This window comes from Lygodium microphyllum, chromosome 8 (genome assembly GCF_053477565.2).
Source record: "Lygodium microphyllum isolate KBCC chromosome 8, Lygodium_microphyllum_v1.1.10, whole genome shotgun sequence".
NCBI classification, from domain to species: Eukaryota; Viridiplantae; Streptophyta; class Polypodiopsida; order Schizaeales; family Lygodiaceae; genus Lygodium; species Lygodium microphyllum.
In genome coordinates, this window is record NC_141142.1 from 150,040,789 (window position 1) to 150,060,315 (window position 19,527).

At 39.9% G+C, this 19,527-nt stretch overlaps 1 protein-coding gene across 1 annotated transcript; it reads left to right on the forward strand.

Annotated features, from left to right (window-relative positions):
- Positions 1–313: 313 nt before the first annotated feature.
- Positions 314–18,252, forward strand: LOC148032992 (uncharacterized). The gene is made up of 2 exons (XM_087684216.1): positions 314–1,203; positions 17,561–18,252. The coding sequence occupies exons 1-2, from the start codon at positions 627–629 to the stop codon at positions 17,599–17,601; spliced, it is 618 nt and encodes a 205-aa protein (XP_087540342.1). The 5' UTR covers positions 314–626; the 3' UTR covers positions 17,602–18,252.
- The last annotated feature ends 1,275 nt before the right edge of the window (positions 18,253–19,527 follow it).

A 19,527-nucleotide genomic window follows, 5' to 3' on the forward strand; every position in this document is an offset into this window, starting at 1 on the left:
AAATGTAAAATTAATGGAGAAGACTTTAACAAGGCCTTAGAATTTCAAGTTGCTTTTACCAATCCAATGGTAAGTAACTTGAATTCTCGATTTCAAGATAATTCTATACTTAACTGTTTAAAAATACTTGTGCCTACACAACATCCAATAAATGAGAAGCCCTTAAAGAACTATGGAACCGAAGAGATACATCAATTAACTTCATATTGTGGAATCCCTCCACGCCGCCAGTCTGACATCACCAGTTTGTTGGGATGTCCGACCTATAACTGTTGGCTGTAACAAACCAGCATGCCACTTCTTGGTAGACACTTGATCTTGCCCTGTGAGGTATTCTTGTATTTAAGAAGAAGTCGATGGTAATGGAGGACAGAGATAGTTCACTAGATCTAGCACACGAGTCTTGCACAGTGCATTCCACATTGGTGGAGACGGCGCGTAGATCAGCATTTTTTCTGTCCATTCGCCTTCTTAGGTCCTGCTCATTTTCCTTTTTAGGTTTTCACCCACTGTCTCAGATCTAGAGCATGAGTCACCCTCTCTCTCCTCGGCATATGCCTGCTTCCCCTCAGTACGAGGATGCGTCGATGCAGCCTGAGTTCACGCACTAAATATCACTAGACCAGATGTTTCAAGTCGTGTCAAACATTTTACTCCAAGTAAACCACACTAATCAGACCCTGGTTAGTTATCTTTCTACCCAATCTGCACAAAAACATAGCACCGATAGCAAAATTCGGCCTAAATCTTTCTCTGGCCTTCCAACTGAAGATGTACTTACTTGGCTTGACCATTATGATAACGTGTCCAGTTATCACGATTGGTCAGAAACCCAAAAAACTAGAGAAGCTCGCACACTGTTTGAGGGGGTAGCTGCGACATGGTTTGTCCAGCAGGATGATTCAGTCAAAGAGAATTGGCCAGCTCTGAGAACCCAGTTAATTCAAAACTTCGCTCATCATCAGAATGTCACACAGACGGCATTACAACAACTACAAAACCTCAAGCAACAACAGCAAGAGCCCATTGCGCAATTTGCGGTCAAAATGAACCAACTTCTACTACGTGCTGATCCCACTATGTCTGAAGAAATGAAGCTTTTCTTTCTATGGCCTCGTCTTCGACATGATATATCCCGAAGGATACGTGATCAAGGACCCACGACATTCCAGACGGCCATCCAGATTGCACAACGTATAGAAGGTACATCAATCCAACCTGATTAGCCACCAACAATCTTTGTTTCACAACCTCCAACACCCACCCAAACTACAGATGCCTTTCCAACACCTATGGACATAGATGCCCAAAACTCCCAACTCAATTCACGCAGGTCCCTCCTAGCTAGAGACTCACAAGGACGCCCAAAATGCTTTTATTGTAACAATTACGGGCATGTTAGGAGACATTGTAGGAAACTTCAATCTACTCGGCAATATCAGAAAGCATAAATTCAGATCAATGATGCCGCAACTCTTGCTGCTTTGCTAGAAAACCTCTGAGCGGGTGGTTGGTGGAAGAACATCACCCGCATTGTCAAGTCGCTTCATCTTCCAAACGCCTAGTGTGTTCAATGTCAATCCAACTCAATGACACACTCCAAGAAGCACTTCTTGATTCAGGAAGTTCCATTTCTTCTATTAGTCAATCACTAGTCCAACAACTAGGTCTCCCCACTAGCAAAGCCCCACCAATTTCTGTTCTTTTTGGAGATAAAAATCAGTTGTATCACTCTGACACAGTAGCCCACATTAGCTTTTATGTTGCACACAAGCAATTTAGTCATCCTCTTTATGTTTTGCCACGCCAGCTTTTTGCTTTGTTGAGATTCAGCAATCACACTCACTAAACAGCCTCTTTCTATGGAGCTTCAGGGCCAAGGACATGCAGGCTTACCTATCCCATATGCACAGTGGTGCCTACTGCAGTTTCCTACTTTCCTATAAAGCATTGTACTTGCTTCCTTTTCTTAATGCAATGATAGTACTCTTTTCTTTTCAGTGAAGTGTCAATGTCATTGTCCACATACACAAGATTGTGTTTATGAGTCCAAGTCTCAATCTTGGAACCTAATTCACTTGTGTAACAAACAGTGTCTTTGTCTTCTCCATCATGAGTCCACACTTCTCCTTCCATCCACCATAACTCAAGCCATGTCCTAGATCCCGCATCTTTAACATGGTGTCAGAGCACAGTCGGGAATGGCATTGCTTCTCCATCCTCTCTTTATTCCTCTCAACCTCTATCCAGCTCAGTGTCAGTGTATGACTTCATTTTTTCAATTTCATCTTCAGTTAAGCTTGTGGCAGCCATAGCCAGACAGAACCTACTGCTCTTGGAGCTTCTTGATCTCCTTCTACAAGCCATATCTTAAGTTGATTTCTTCTATGAATATCTCCCCTAGGTCAGGGCGCTCCTCCTCATTACGACAAATCCCAACATTGGCCTTTCTACAGCCCAACATTACATGATTTTGCCATCGCTGCCTATTCTGCGCCATTTCAGTGTCGTACAGTCTGCGCCATATATAGAATACACAATGTCGATGCTGATCGTGGGGCATTCCAAGCCTAACCCATGAACTATCCTCTCACCAAATATCAACTCAAATGGCTATCGAATCAAGCTGCTATCATCGTTTTTATCAGATGGGTTTGAAACCCTAACACAGTCCTCCATTGCTTTTTAACTCAAGCTCATAAAACCACTTCTTTTTCTCACTCGTGCTACTTGGATCACCCTATTGACATCCAAATTCACTGATTTAGTCAGTGCCACACATCAAGGAGGGGAATTTCTTGGATATCTTTGGATATTTTTGAAGATTGGAAGACCAAGCATTCAACATCAAGCTCAAGCTCCTCTTCCATCTCACTCATTTGAAATTTTTCCACTCTGATCTACTGTTCCAGCACCAAATCAAGGAGGGGAAGGACCTGAGAAGATTGAAGAACGACTGAACAAGAAGAATCAAGCTCAACATCAACACTGACATAGTGTGTTTTCACACTGTCATTACCTGTGTCTCTTGACACATTGTAATCTGCTCTTCTACTGATAAAATCTCAGAATTCTAGTGTTGATGTGCTGCTGATCTTGCAACCTCAACATGGGAAAAGACTCTCCAAATGCTCGATTCAAAGGAGTCGGGTTTCACACTTAGCAAACCCGCATCAAGCTCATCCTGATGAAGAAGGGTCTTTGGGCCATCACAAATGGCAAAGAGAAGAAACCTCGAGATGCAGACCTTGCAGTTACTTGGCAAAAGAATGATGACAAGGCATAAGCCATCATCAAACTGGAATTGGACGACAGCTACATCCATCATGTGGATGCCTGTGACATGTCTCATGACACTTGGGATAAATTGGATACCTTATTTGGTGCATAGTCAAAGTCGTCTAAGTATGGTAGGTCACTGGGCAACCGACATGTACCCTTTGTCCAATGCCTTGGCCTCTCTAGGGTGATTGCTTGGGCTCCCTTGATAAGATAACCATCGCCTCTACACTCTTAGTAGGCTGCTAGATAGCTGATGTGCACCCTTTGTCCAATGCTCTGGCTACTTTGTGGTGGGACACCTTGGGGTAAAGGATAAAGGGGAAAAAAGGGCTTGGTTGGCTTACTTCTCATGGCACCGTTGCTGGGCTTGAGAGGAGGTGTTGAGCTAAAAATGCATTAGCTTCGTTTAAATAGTTCCAAAGCATACTTAATTAAGCAAGAAACCTTGTTTAGTTAAAAATAAATGCGTTCCTAGAGAGTATATGTATCCCATAACCCACTTGGGAGGGCCCAAATTTACTAGAAATAGGTATGCTGCCTTCCATTCAGCCTTAATCTCGTTTTTGCAGATTTTAGGTATTTCAACTCATCACCCACATCTTGGATGCGAAGAACATCATGGTTGAAAACCATTGTTGTCTACAACAGTCCGGCGCATGTTTCTAGCCTACCACAAACTATTCAGAGCTGATTCTTGCATTTTTAGTATTTCTCTCTCCTCCAACTAGCGTTTGTCATTTTCTTTCTCTTGTAGCAAGTGATTTTAGTATTTCTCTCTCTTGCATTGCTAGTTGCATCAGATGGAGCTTTTCTTGGCTGTGTTTGCTGGTGTTCGACATTCAGAGGTTGCCTTGCTACGATTGAGGATTTGTTCGGAGTATGACACACTCTTGAGCTCATTACCCTTGCCTTGATTCTTGAGATACAAGAGTTTGAGGTACAGTATTCATTCTCTACATAGTGTGTTTGCTACATGAGCATTGTATATTCAATAGTCATATCATTTCATTCATTCTCTATGTTCATTGTCTTTGAGTTACCCTAACCCTAACTGTGTCCTTCTATTAGTCTATGCTCTGTCGTACGGTGTTATTTGTCTTTGTCGACATGGTAGTCCAACTAGGCATTAGGATGAGATTGAATCCATGGAGGAAGTTGGAATGGCATATAAAGGTATGTAGAGTTCGTTACACTGCTTATTGGAAAGCTTTGATTGCATATACAAGGATACATGGAGATCCAAAAATCCTTTATTGCTCCAGTTGAGGGTTTTGATGTATTGCTTGATATTGTTAAGCTAACATTGCATTAATTTGACTCAATCAGCCCCAAAACACTCTTAATTAGTGGAAAAACCTTATTATTTTAAAAAGAAACATGATCCTAGAGATTTAATATTCCCACATGCTAAATTCTAATTTGGGTGTCCCAAACATTCTATAAACAGGCATGCTGTCCACCACTCTCCCTCAATCTTGTTTTTGTAGATTTTAGGAGCCATATCTTTGCTACCCACACCTTGTTCACAGAGAACATTTTTTTCAGACCTTTCCCTTGTTGTATGCTATCTGTCTCCACTTGTGATATCGCCTGCATCTTGAAGTTGTCACTTTAGTACCTTAGAGTTGTTGCCTACTGTCAGAACCCTGCGTTTGTTGTTGATGTCATTATTTGGAGCTTTTTCCATCAATTAGATACTATTTCCATCATTTAGTTCCTGCATTTTTTGAGTTTCTCTTTGCTCTAGTTGTCGCCTACACATCATGCATAGTCATCTACTGCCTCTAGTTGTACCCAGTTTTTCTCTCTGAGAGGTACATGCATTTCTGGTCCTTCTCTCTCCTCATTGCTTGTTTGTACTAGATCCAGTCTCTTTGGTTGTTTTTGTTTGACACGAGGAGGTTGCATTGTTGCATTTCAATATTTTTTTTAGAGTACAACACACTCTCCAACTCATAACCTCTGCCTTGATCCTAGAGATACGAGAGTTTGAGGTTCAGTATTCATTGCATAGTGTATTGGCTATATGAGCACTATATATTCAATAGTCATTCACTTCATTAATCATTGTGTTCACTATCTTTTAGTTGCCCTAACCCTAGTTTTGTTCTGTGTTTATCGGTTTGTGCTTTGTCGTATGATTGGTTTTGTGGTTTCTACATTTAGAGCATTTTTTCACATGGTATCAAAGCTAGGTATTCTTTGAGAAACCTTGGCATTTGATTGGAAATCTCATTTGTAGAAGCAAGAACAATAGATGGCTTCAAATGCATTCACCTCATTGCTCCAATCTCCATAGCCAAACATGGATAGAAACGATCAAGAGTGGGCCTCTAGCTTTCTACTGCATGATTTGACATTAGGCAGAGATTTGAGAACCATTGGACTACCATGGAGTGCACAGACCATATCAGATTTTTCTAGAGTATGATCTTATCCTTATATATAGGGCTTAGTAGGAGGTTGAAGATAAGACTGAGTTATCTCCTTTAGATTCAGTGCACAAAACTCATGGTCTTGTAGGACCTTTGGAATCTCTACTATGGATTGGCCATCTGCAAGTGGAACCTGGCTCAAATTCCACTTCACTTCCATAGTACTTATTTTCTTCAATGCTATGTATAAACCCTATTATGTTAGATTCTATGCCATTTGATTCTTTATTTTTCGTTGGATTGAGGGATGCTCATCAAGAACGAACTCATGAAATAAACCTTTGGTTTTTGAGTAATGAGGAAGATAGGTATTTCTTTATGATCTCAAAGGTAGGTAAAAAGCTGAAAGAAGAACTTGTAAGTATTATGTCCCTTGCTTTTCCTTCAAAATCCTGGCTCTGATACTATACTTTTACATCAGTTTGGGATCAGTTCATGATTAGTTGGGCATGAGATTTTGCGTCATTTTTTAGATCAAATTTTGATCGATTTCAGCTCTGGTTTTGATTAGTTTGAGAAGCATTTATGGTCACTTATGGGATTAGTTTTGCATAAGTTTTTGCATGAGTTACTAATTAGTTTTTGCAATCAATTTGTGATCAATTTGGGATCATATTTGCAGTAGTTTGTGATCAGTTCTTAGATCAGCAAAGTGATTAGTTTTCAATGGTTTAGAGTTGGTTCCATGGACAACAACATGTAAGCCAATGCCATTGATAGTTTCAGCCATGGTTTATGCTTTACTATGATTGTGAAGTCGGAACATAAGCTATGGATGCATCTAATGGGTGTTCTTAGTATTATTTGATGTTTATGCTGGCTGGAAATTTTCAACAAGTTTGGGGCACATGGGATGGCTAGACAACAATGGCCAATGTTGTTACTATGATGCCTTATGAAAATTATAGTGTAGTATGGTTTTCCTTTGGCACAATGGAGTGCAATTGAGGACAATTGTAGGATTTCAAGGGGGAGGTGTGCCACAAGGACGTGAAATTTTGAGATGCTTTAATCTTGTTGGTAACATTTGATTTAGGTATTAATAAAATCTGCAAGGTGCTTTAGTACATGTGATATAGATGGCAGTTATTTCATGGTAACAAGTCAAGGATCCTAAGGATAAAGTAAGTGCCAAAGGCAGAAGTTGTGATGAGTTATGCCAACTGGGTTTTGGTGGTCAGTTGGTGTCAATTTTGACCCTAGGACAGTTGTTTGGCCAATAAGTGTCAGTAGTGACTCAATGGTGACAATAGGGACTAGCATCAATTAACTAATTGATGCCAGTGTAAGGGTTAATAAATGTTAGGGGGCACTCTAGGTTGCAAATGGCCTAGCTAATTTAATTATGGATGGGCACATTTAATTTTGCGTAGGGTTGGAAGGGCTGAAATTAATTTTAAAAATTATTAATTTAATGGTTGGATAATGTTGAAAAATGGGTTTAGAAGGCTGCCAGTTGGTAAAAACGCCCATGTAAAATGAGAAAACGTTTTTGGGGTTGGATGATGTGGCAACCTAGAGAAGTGAAGTAATAACAAAACCTAAGTTTTTTGGTGATCTAAAGCAGTACAATAACTGATTTTGTGTAGACGTCAACATGGAAGAGCAGAACATAGCTAATTGTGATGTCACTAGTTGTAGATGAGTTCTCTAGGGCAACTTCCATGCGTAGAAAATGGCCACCAGTAGCAAAATATATTTGTCTACATTAGAAAGTACCTCAAAGTTTGATGATCTCTCCGCACGGTAAAATCAACCCCCAACAAATAATGTTTCCACATAGATAGTGCATGAATTATAGCCAAGAGCTCTTTCTCATAGACTTGCAAATTCTTTTGTGCACTGTGGAGAGTTCGGCTCTCATAAGCCATAGCTCGGCCGTCATGCATAAGAACAACCCCAATGTTGTTACCACATGCATCACATTGAACTATGAATGACTTCCTTAGATTGTACAACACAAGCATAGGATCTGAAGTCATCTTTTCCTTCGACTTTTCAAATGCTAAAATTTTCATTGTTGTCCATCTAGATGGCACATCCTTCTTTTGCAAGGCATGCAATGGAGATGCAATTTCAACAAACCCGCATACATACTTATTGTTGTAAGAACATAAACCCAAGAAGGTGTGGATCTCATGCACACCAATTGAGAGTAGTAGGTGCTTGGGGCAGGATAGCAATGAGGCAAAAAGCATTCGAGTAGTCCCAAGCCCATACAACCATCACCTCCCTAGAGACGTGGCATGCTACTTGATTATACTACATGCATGGGTAGCCTTCATTGTCCCAACTACTGGAGGATAGACCCATGCCATCTACCTTCTTCAGCACAACAAGGATTCGTAGCGCCATTGATAGACTCTAGAATGGCAGATCATGGCCCATGATGCACTAGTAACAGAGAACTATCACATGTTAGAGGTATCCTAGCACCCCTTTTAGCCCACCTATTCAATAGGGCCATGTGTGAAGGGCTCCTTACTAGTTGATTAGCTAATGCTATAGTATCAATCTTAAAAGTTGGAGATCCCATGGTTCTTATGAACTATAGGATGGTTGGCCATGTACTCACCAAGCTTTATGGATCGATATATTAGAGCATGAGCCAAGCAAATGGGCATAGAAGCACCCTCATTGGGCATGTGGACATGTAGGGTTAGGAGAGGCTACTTTACTCTTAATCATATTCTCACACTTAGGGCCATCATCAAGGAGAGTAGGGCACAGGGGAAGCGAGTATACTAGTATTTGTGGATTACTGTAAGGTCTTTTGACACATTACCACGTGCTCAGCTTATGCAGATACTAAAGGAGTTGGAGGATGCTATATTTGTACGTGTTTGTTTACAAGATCAGTACGGGCACCAGGAGGTTTGTCAAAGGAGATCACGAGCACCATTGGGGTGAAATATGGATGCCTACTTTCATCTACTCTATTCAGTCTTTATATTGATGAGACATCAAAGTGCATTGATGGTCTTGGAGGGGAGGGAGGTGGCTTGGGAGAGGGGTCATTGATACCCATATTATTGTATGTTGATGACATAGGTCTCGTCTCCACTACATCAGAGTGACTGAAATGTCCCCTAGATGCATTATAGGCCTTCTGTCAGGACAAGGATCTCATAGTGAACCTTGGAAAAACCAAGGTTGTGGCTTTTAAGACTTTCTCCTAGTGAATTTGGCAATCAGTACCTCATTTCACATATGGAGAGGAGATTGTGGAGGTGATCTAGTGTCATAGGGATGTGAAATTTTTGGATGCTTTGCTTTTGCTAGAGACATTTGATTAATTTAAAAATCAAATGTGAAATGTTATAATGCACATGTGATGTGCAAGCAGATATTTCATGGTAACAGACCAAGGATCCTGAGGAAGCAGTGGGTGTCAAAGGCAAAAGTTGTGACAAGTTATGCCAATTGGGTTTAGTGTGACAGTTGGTGTCAGTTTGTCCCAAGGACAATTAATTGGCCAACAAGTATCAGTGGTGATACTAGGGACTAGGCATTAATTAATTAATTAATGCATGTCCAAGGGTCAATTAAGCTTGGGGACCACTTGGGGTTGCAAATGGCCTAGCCAATTAAATTGTGGATGGGCACATCTAATTTTGGGCAAGATTAGTTGAAATTTATTTTTAGAATAAATTAATTATAAAAATTGATTAACTTGCTGAAAATTATTGGAAAATGAGATTAGAAGGCTGCCACTTGGAAAAAATCCCCATGCAATGGGCAAGAAGGCTATTTGGGGGTTGGAGAGGCTGATTCAAGGCATAGAGACTGTGGGAGGAGACGAAAGACATGCTATTGATTAGTTTTTGCTATTGTGGAGATCATCTGTAGGATCCAAACTATAGCAAGAGACCCAGGAGAAGCAGGTGACAATAGTTTTGGCACTACCAGGCACCAAGCGACAACTTCTGGGCTAATCAGGGCAGGACAGCAGCTATTCTCAAGGGTTTCTTGCGTGGAAATTCAGAAATTTCTCTCTCTACAGCATTCTCTCACCTTCTCCAGCCTATTCTCTAATGAGTTCAGCAAATCTTAGCCATTTGGAGCAGACCTCTACAAAATTTGGTGGACAACAAAGGAATTTCTGTTAGAAATCCTAATTCACAATAGAAATTAGGGTTTAGCAGTCACATTGGGACCTCTATCAGCAATTGGAAGCATTTTAGACTGAAATGAGCTATTGGAATTCAAGGAATTGCTAAATATTTTGAATGCCAATCCATCCCATTTGATTTGGGGTAGCATTTGGCCAATCAAGGGTCCATTTTGGACAAGTCTTGGGTGAAGATCAAGGGGCAAGTTACTCAGAAGGCTTGCTGATCCTTTATTACAACAAGGGGAATTTGGATCAATAGAGGAGATTGAAGAATCACAGTTGTACACTTTCTAATTGCAATATAAGTTATAGAAATACTGCAAGGGTACTAGTGTCAGGGCCAATACAGTGTCCAATTTCCAAGATTGTACTGTAAAGTGTTCATTTTAGTTCTTGTGAATTTCTTAATTCTGTAATTAAGTTTAATCAAGTTTTCACCACCCTTTCTAAGGAAGGTTGGCTTCATGGTTCCATTGTTAGGATCCATCAGATCCCTTAACTTGGTGGACCCGAGGAACTTGTTTGAAAGCTAGAAGCTTCATGCAAGTGCTAAATTTATACCCATCTAAGTATAATTACAGCAAGATGTCATCATCCAGTGAGATGGTGAGACCAATCTTTCTTCTTGGAAAGGTGGTAATTCCTAGATCAAGCACTTAATTACAATGATTGGCAAATAAACATACATGGAAATGAACAATTTACCTTAATAATCTTAGATAACAGACACCTCGTTGGCCCTAAAAGTGGCACTCCTTTCAGTATTTCTTTAAATTCCATTGCCAATGGATATATTACAAGCCAAGATTCCATGATCTGCTTGGTTGATCCAAAAACCCCTTGCAAATCCAATAATCAACACATAAATTGGGCAATTTTTCCCTTGATTTTCACCCAGGACTTGCTCTAAGTGAGCCCCAATTTGCCAAATGTTACCCTAAATTTACAATGAATGGCTGGGTATTTGAAATCCTTGAAAATACAACAAATTACAAGTGCTAATTTCAGTGCCACGATGCCTTATGCTATTGGCACAGGTCCCAAAGTGGTTGCTAAACCCTGATTTTTGCAAAAACTTACGGTTTACAGCAAAGATCCCCATCTGATGCCCACCAAATTTGACTGAGATCTACTTAAAATGGCTGAGAAATGGATCTCTTGAGAATGGGTTGGAGAAGGAGAGGGAAAGCCAAGATGAGAGAGAAATATGATTTTCTTCACGAGAAAATCATAAAATCTGCTTGGTACTTGCTCTAGCTTGCATTTAATGCATTCACCTATCGCCAGACATCTCCAAAATGCTGTCACCTGATCAGCAATGTTGTTGCCAAATCCTAGAAGGTGTCTCCTTGTTGTCATGTGCTTGTTGCACCCCCTAGATGCCTGTCTTATGCAGCAAATTGTTGTTCTTAGATCAAAAAATGGACTAGCACCTCCCTCTCTCTCTCTCTCTCCTAGGCCATAATTGATTGAATAGCGGAGACCTAGCTCTCGAAAATGTCTTCTCCATTCACATTAGCATTTTTCCCAAGTGGTAGCCTTCTAAATTTATTTTTCAGCATTATCCAACCATTTAATTAATTTTTACAATTAAATAATCTCAAAAATTAATTTCAATACTTCTGAATGGAGGGCAGTATACCTATTTACAGAAAGTTTGGACCCTCCCTAGTGGGTTTGTGCTTATGGGATATAGAGACTGGCTAGGAATGCATTTCTTCTTAAATAAACAAGGTTTCTTCCTTAATTAAGCATGTTTTGGAGTTGTTTAAGTGAAGCTAATGCGTTTTTAGCTCAACAGTCCTCAACCTCTATCAAGCCTTGGATTGACATTAATTATTTAATACTAGTCTCTAGTGTCACCACTGACACTTATTGGCCAAACAACTGTCCTAGGATCAAAATTAACACCAACTGACCACCAAAACCCAATAAACCTCTATACCTTTAGGATAGAATGATGCATCAAAAAAAATGCCAATACCTTCTCATGAAGCTCCCAATGATGCTAATGAAGAAAAGCAATTGGTACTAACAGGGTAAGGTGTGCAAATGCAAGGCCATCATGGAAGTGCCAATCCAATGGAGTTTAGATAGTTGGACATGGACGTATGTTAATATATTGGCAATCACACCCAGCTTAGCCTCTTTGTATGGAGCAGTGTGGGCTCAGGATGCAGAATCCTTTATGCACAGTGGTGGAAAGTGCAACACAGTCTATTCCTATAAAGCATTGTACTTGCTCTCTTTTTTAATGCAATGTCATAGTACTTTTGTCCTTCCAGCAAAGTGTTTGTATCATTGTCAACACACAAGACTGTGTTTACGAGTCTAAGTCTCAATCTTGGAACCTAATTCACTTGTGTGACAGTTAGTCTTAATGTCTATATCCTCATGAGCTCACTCTTCCTCTTTCAACCTCCATAGCCATGTCCTAGATCTATGTATTCTAACATGGTATCAGAGCCCAGTCGGGCATAGCCTAGCTCATCTCAGCTTCCTTCTCTGCTCTTCAAGCACCTCTTCATCATTGCTCAACTCAAGTCTAGCTGAAGGTCTCATATTTCACCTCTATCCCCACTTGACCTTTCTTGGCAGCCATAGCCAGTCTGTACCTACCCTACTTGGAGCTTTCATATTTCTCAAACCCAGTCATATCTCACAGATCTTCCTTTTGAAGAATTGTTTCTATGCTTCCAAATTTTCTTTATGTCACTTCAGTTGCTTACATTGGTGGAGTATACTTCTAGCATTGCAAAAATTTACCATTGCTGCCCTATTTGCGCCTACTATCCATGTTTGTACTGATGGTGCACATCATGTAGGTCGCAATTTTGGTCGAGATCATGGGGCAATTGGACCTTCATATCTAGGCTACCTCTCACTAAGAGGGCTTCCCAAATGATCATCTCTATGAGCTGCCCCAACCAAAAAGCTACACCCCTATCCTGAAAACCCCAATCTGCCATAGCTCATTTTCATTGAATCTTTTTTTCACTTCATCTACTCACTGATTCAACCACACTGAAGGTCTTGTCACTCAGATTTGAAGGTCCCAGCATCAAATCAAGGAGGGGAAGATTTGGAATTGGAAGAACTTGAAGGATTTTGTAGATTTGGAAGACTCATGGAAGATACATAGTGTCCATTGACACTCAGTTAGTGCCCTTAGCACTTGTGTCTTTTGACACATCTCAATCAACTATTCTGCTGCACAAATGTGATAATTTTGGAGTTGACTTGCAACTGTCTCTGCCACTCCAACATGGGCAAAGACTCTCTAACTATTCGATTCAACGGAGTCAGGTTTCACACCTGGCAAACCTGCATCAAACTCATCCTAATGAAGAAGGGCCTATGGGCCATTACCAAGGGACAAGAAAAGAAGCTGCGAGATGCAACTCTTGCATCTACCTAGTAGGAGAATGATGACAAAGCATAGGCCATCATCAAATTGGAGTTGGATGATAGCTACATCCATCATGTAGATGCTTGTGGCATGTCCCATGACACTTGGGATAGACTAGATACCTTGTTTGGTGCACAATCCAAATCCTCAAAGTATGGTCTACTGATTGGATTCTTTCGACTTGATATGAAGTCTAATACATCCTTGGCATCTCATCTGAACTACATGGAAAGCCTCCTAACCCAACTTTCAGGGATAAATCTCAAGATGGATGAAGATATTTGTATTTGTGTATTATTAAAAAAATTTCCTCTTGACTATAAAATGTGTCAACTACATTAATCAACATGCCTAGTCCCAAAGTGGTTGACATTAAGGCCTCCCTGCTAAAAGAAGAAAAGAATATAAAATCCAAAGAAGAACCAAGCACCTCTAAAGATGAACAAATGTTCTATGTCGGTAACATGTACAAGGGCAAGAAAGATTAGATGGAATGTGATTTCTGAAAAAAGATCGGGCACACAGAGAAATTCTATCATGCCAAGAAGAGGTCTCAAAAGGCCTATCTAGCTGCTATTAAAGAAGAAGAAGAAGAAGAAGAAGAAGAAGAAGGACAAGCCTCATGAGTCCTTCTACTCCTATTTTGATAAACTTTTTTAGCCTTGTATTGCCTAGCCCTAATGCTTCTAACATAAGCTTGTAAACTCCTCATGTACCCTTTTCTTACCGTCTCTGTACACTTTGTGAGACCCTTGTTACTGCCTCTAGATGTCCACCATGTCTTTGATACTGATACTTAGCCTTTTTTTGCGATAGCCTCTGGTGTTTACCATGTTTGTGGTCTGCCCACACTTTGCAGGTAGTTGCTCACTAAAGCCTCTACACACTTTGTACTTTTCTGGTTGTGATTGAGGAGGGGTGTTGAGATATTGGCAATCACATTCAACTTAGCCTCTTTGTTTGGAGCAATGTAGGCTCAAGATGTAGAATCCCATATACACAATGGTGGAAAGTGCTACCTAGTCTATTCCTATAAAGCATTGTACTTGCTCTCTTTTTTAATGCAATGTCATAGTACTTTTGTCCTTCCAACAAAGTGTGTGTCATTGTCAACACACAAGATTGTGTTTATGAGTCCAAGTCTCAATCTTGGAACCTAATTCACTTGTGCGACAGTCAGTCTTAATGTCCATGTCCTCATGAGCTCAGTCTTCCTCTTTCAACCTCCATGGCCATGTCCTAGATCCATGTATTCTAACAATGCAATGGTGGGGCAGCCATGATACTTTGGTGATACTTTGGTGGTTGCACTATTTTTCATGCAATGGTTAGTCAGGGACCACATGCATGAATGTATGGCATAAGTCCTTATGGTATGTAATAACCTATGCAGGTGTGCAAGGCCCAATGTATTTGGATATGGTTGGTAATATGCATCACCCTATATATGGAAACATTGGTTTGATGCTTGGGACACAAAGTGGCATGTTGGATAATGCATATGTACCGCCAAATGCTTATAGGGATCAAGGAATGAGTGATGGTCATGCAAATGTTTCTTATGGTGTTGGTCATGATGTAAATATAACAAATGCACCCTTTTTGTAGCAGCTAGTGTATGACAGCTTGATTTCCAAAGGGGTGGCAGAAGACTATGAGTAGGGTGAAAAAGGAGTGAAGTTTGAGTCCTTTAGTGGTGCACAAGAAAGGCTGAAAGCTTTGAATTTTATTCAATAGTTTGATGCAACCTATTCAGGGTGAATCCCCTAAGATTCGGAAGGCGTACACTTTCTTGAAGGGGAATGCATTGTAGTGGTGGTCCACACTATTAATGCAAGGTACAACACCATCAACATGGGTACAATTCAAGCAAATGTTTGCATTGAGTTGGTTGACTAGTATATCTGAGGTGGACATCATGATAGCTTGGAATAAGGTAGATGCAAAAGAATGCAAGAACATGGAGCAATATAATGAGAAGTTTTGGGATGTCTTGCTATTGGTAACTTCTTACTGTCTGGTTGCTCTTTATGAGCAAGTGGAAAAGTATGTATGTGGGTTGCCTAAAGGAATAAGAGATTTTTGTATTATATCTACCATGTTTAGCATGTCTCAGTTTATAAAGACTATTGCTACGGTTGATGTATTGCTACGTGGGAAAGATTTCAGCTTCCAAGAGAGTGGGGAGAAATCGTGTAAAAAGCTGTCAAAGGTTGAGAAAAGGGGTGGATTTGAAATTAATCAACACACTTTGGGATTGCTCATAAGGTGCATGTGAGAGGAATTGGTCCACCTATTTCCTTGTGCACACAAAAAATTGCAATAAACTTAGCATACGACAATTGAAGTGACTAATTTATTGTCCCTCCAATTCACACATGCTACATAGCTTGCACGAGATGACAATGGCAAGATAAGTATGCTATATTTATATATACTTCTTACTACTACTAGTTCTTTTATGAATTATGATTCATGTTTAGTGTTGCTTTCTAAGTTTTTTATCCATTATATGTATAAGTTTATATAGATGAGCTTAAACTCTCAGGTAGTACACTTAAAAGCGTGACTTGTGAAAGGGAATTTGAGGAGGAGCAAATTTTCACGGATCTTTATTTGAAGCTTGAGGAGATAGACTAGTGAGTCTCTTGCACTTGTACATGTTGGCATGTCATTGTTTGACCTTGTATCTCTAGTGGTGGAGCTTCTGCTTTGACATCGACATCTATTGCTTGTGGCCATGATGGGGTCCGTAGGTGCTATGCAAGGCATAGGAGTGGCTCAAGAAGCACTCCTAGTGTGGCACATGAGGATGTGCCTATCTCTACCTCCCATATAGAGATTAGAGAGCTGGAGTATGATGGTGAGGGCAATGTACTTAGTGAGAGAGATTTTGTCAAGGAGGGTGATGAGTCCTTGAGTGGTGGCGAGGACTCTTCTAGCTCCAATGTTTAGTGTCATTTTCTATGTTATTTATCCTTTAAATGTATAGGTTAATATAGATTAGCTCAAGCTCTTGACTAGCACACTTAAAAGTGTGACTCGTGAGAGGGACTTTGAGAAGAAAATTTTCAAAGAACTTTATTTGGAGCTTGAGGAGATAAACCAGCGAGTTTCTTACACTAGTACATGCCGGTGTGCCATTGTTTGATCTTGTGCCTCTAGTGGTGGAGCTTTTGCTTCAATATTGACATTTGCTCACCATGGCCACGATGGGGCCCATAGGTGCTACACGACACGTGGGAGTGCCTTGAGAAGCACTCCTAGTGTGGCACATGAGGACATGCCTATCTCTACCTCCCATGTAGAGCTTAGAGAGCCCCAGTATGATGATGAGTGCAATGTACTTAGTGAGTGAGACTTTGTTGAGGAGAGTGATGACTCATCAAGTGGTGGTGAGAAATATTTTACCTCTAATGCCAAGAGTGATGAGTATCTAGAGCCTCTCTTTCTATTTTGTATGCCTTTCTATTTGAAATTTCCAATTTGGCTCATAATATAGTTGTTGGTTTCATACGATACTCTCATTTTAATTCTTGTTTACACTTACTTTTGAGAAAAGTCTTGTTTTAAGTCTAAACATCAAGTATAGATTTGAAATACTATCCAATGTAGCATCAGAGGTAGGTCCAAGTTTTATTAGTCTGATTAGTACCATACTAGTATTGGACAATACTAATCGAACACCATCATACGTGACAACCATGTGTACAACAGTGAGTCACTAGTTGTGTGGGCACTAGCACCGGCTCCCTCTCTCCAACAAAACATGCTTTGGAGGACTACTGGTGAATGAATGATTGAGGAGGAGGGAGTCCACAAATATATATAGGCATAAAATAATACCCACAATGGGTTAGTTTGGCGAGCATCATGATGGCCTGGAAATATAGTCGGTCAACCAAAAATGCGAGAAACCATAAGAAATGAACACTAGAAAAATACCTAAAATAATCCCATGTGCCCAGTCCACAAGTACACATGCACAAACTCACTCATGACCTGACTAATTTGTTAACAATGATGTCAGGAGTTTGGAAAGGGGGGGCTTCAATAAAATGTGAGTCTTGATAATTACTGTGTAAATTATATCAGGTGAGAAGTAGTGTACAGTGGTGTATCATGTTGGTTGCTGTATTGGACAAAAATACTGTGTTTACTATTGGGATTCGAAGCTTTTCCCAATAAATACATAGTATATGCCATGTTGGTGCATTAGACAACGTTATTGTGTTCACTATTATGATTGGAAGCTTTGTTTTTTGATAAAAATATACAATAATATTTCTTTGTTTTTGCTTATGGTTCTACTTCTGGCAGTTATTGGACTTTGTACTTGGAAAAGGGCTTTGTTCCACTGAGTAGAGTTGAAGACCCTTGTAGATATGCATGGTAATGAGGTAATGAGCTTGCTGAAGTTCTACTAATTTTGTTCATAAGCATGGTGATTTTCATTATTTCAAAATTACTTTTAAGGGCTCAGGTGCACATGTGAATGTGCACTCCTTGTAAGGGTGAGCTGCTATTTATGAGGGACATGGGTTGTAATGTAGTCTAGTGGGCCATATTTTAATTCCTTAATTGGAGTAAGTATTATGAGTAGATTGTAAGGATTGGTACTTGTATACATGTACTCCTTGAAGTAGAAAGTTTGTGGTTTGGAAATCATTTGGGCTAATGTCTTTAGGAATGTGGTGTGTTGGGAGTGGAATGTGTTTCAAGAGACTAATGGCTTCTCGGGCCTTGACTGCTGTCTAGTTTCAAACAATTGAACAGAAAAAGGGAAAGGTGGATACTGTATGTTGGGAACTTACATGATTATGATTATGGGAGTCATACATGAGGTAAATTTAATGGGCTTGAGATCAGTTGCCCTTATTATGTGACTTGAAGGTTGGCAATATAAATATTCGCTAGGATATTAAGCTTTAATTCAATTTAGCTTGTCTTGCATATGGATGTGAGTTCTATTGGTATTAGACCAACAGTTTGTTCTTGGTTTAAAGGTAACTTTTGCATGAGCAGTAAATTGCTATTTGAGATGACCACACACACATACAGTTTCCGGTTTCTCATCTATGACAAAACTCCTTTCCACTGTCTAGACCCTAGAGAGAAAGATTTACTACATAACCTTGCGTTCCAGTTATTCATGATTGCCTACAATAGAAATATTGCTTTATGCACATTTCTGCATAGTTAGATGTGCCCATGCCCCTCACCCTTAGGTTTATAAAGGTGCATTTATACATGTAGTACCAAGAGGCAGAAATGCCTATGATGTTGTATATGGAGTCTTTGTCCTTGATCTCTTTCTCTATTCTGTTTTGTTCTTGTTTTTTCCTTGATTTTTGCTGACACTGCAACATGCCTGACTTTTGTAGCTTTGGTACCTTGCTCGCCTTCAAAGCAATTCTGTGTTACTATTATGTATTGCATGTTGTGATCCTTTCGTGGGCATTGTAACATGTATAAAAGCTTAACTCAATCAGAGGGATGTAATTGTACTTGTTTCCCAATACATACAAGAGGAAGCATGATATTTTTAGAGCTTATAAATATGGTGATTAAATTGTGAAGGTGGATAGCTTTGATGAAAGTGGGTGGTATAGAAAACCAGTGTTTGATTACAAATCTGGTTGTGAATTAGTATGGAAGCCATTACACGAGGTAGAGAACCATAGTCTTGAACTTTGTCCCTAGAGATTAGACAAATAATGTATTTACAGAATGGGACAAGATCAATGAAGAAGATGAGGTGCAAATACACAAAAGTTTCATGGAAGTTGATCGTAAGGCTGTCAATTCTAGTGCCGCCACCTCCCCCATTGCCACCACCTCCACCTCTATGTTGCCAGTGGCTTTGCCTTGAGTGTCTATCTGCTTGTGGCAAGCTGCAGCCCACCTGCATGTCTTGTTGTCGCACCTTGCTTGGTGTTGCTTCTCCACCTCTACATTTGTCTGGGGTGCCCGAAAACCATATTATTTGATTGCTAGTCTTGTTTTTTCCTGGCATTGAAGACAAATTCTCTTATTTCAGTGCATTTATTGGTTGAATCTACTCAAATTCTGTTGTTCGCTTTATCAAAGCATTTTCAGCCATTAATATCTGATTTCAGCATATTGTTGATTGCTGCCTTGTTCAGATAATGTTTTATTTCTAAAAATTATTATTTTGAGCATATTTTTCTCTCTCATCAGTAGGAAAACAGCAAGGGAAAATTATTATTTGTCATATTATTTGACTCCATTGTAGTGGCCGTCATCTCTTTTATTGGTGGTCCATT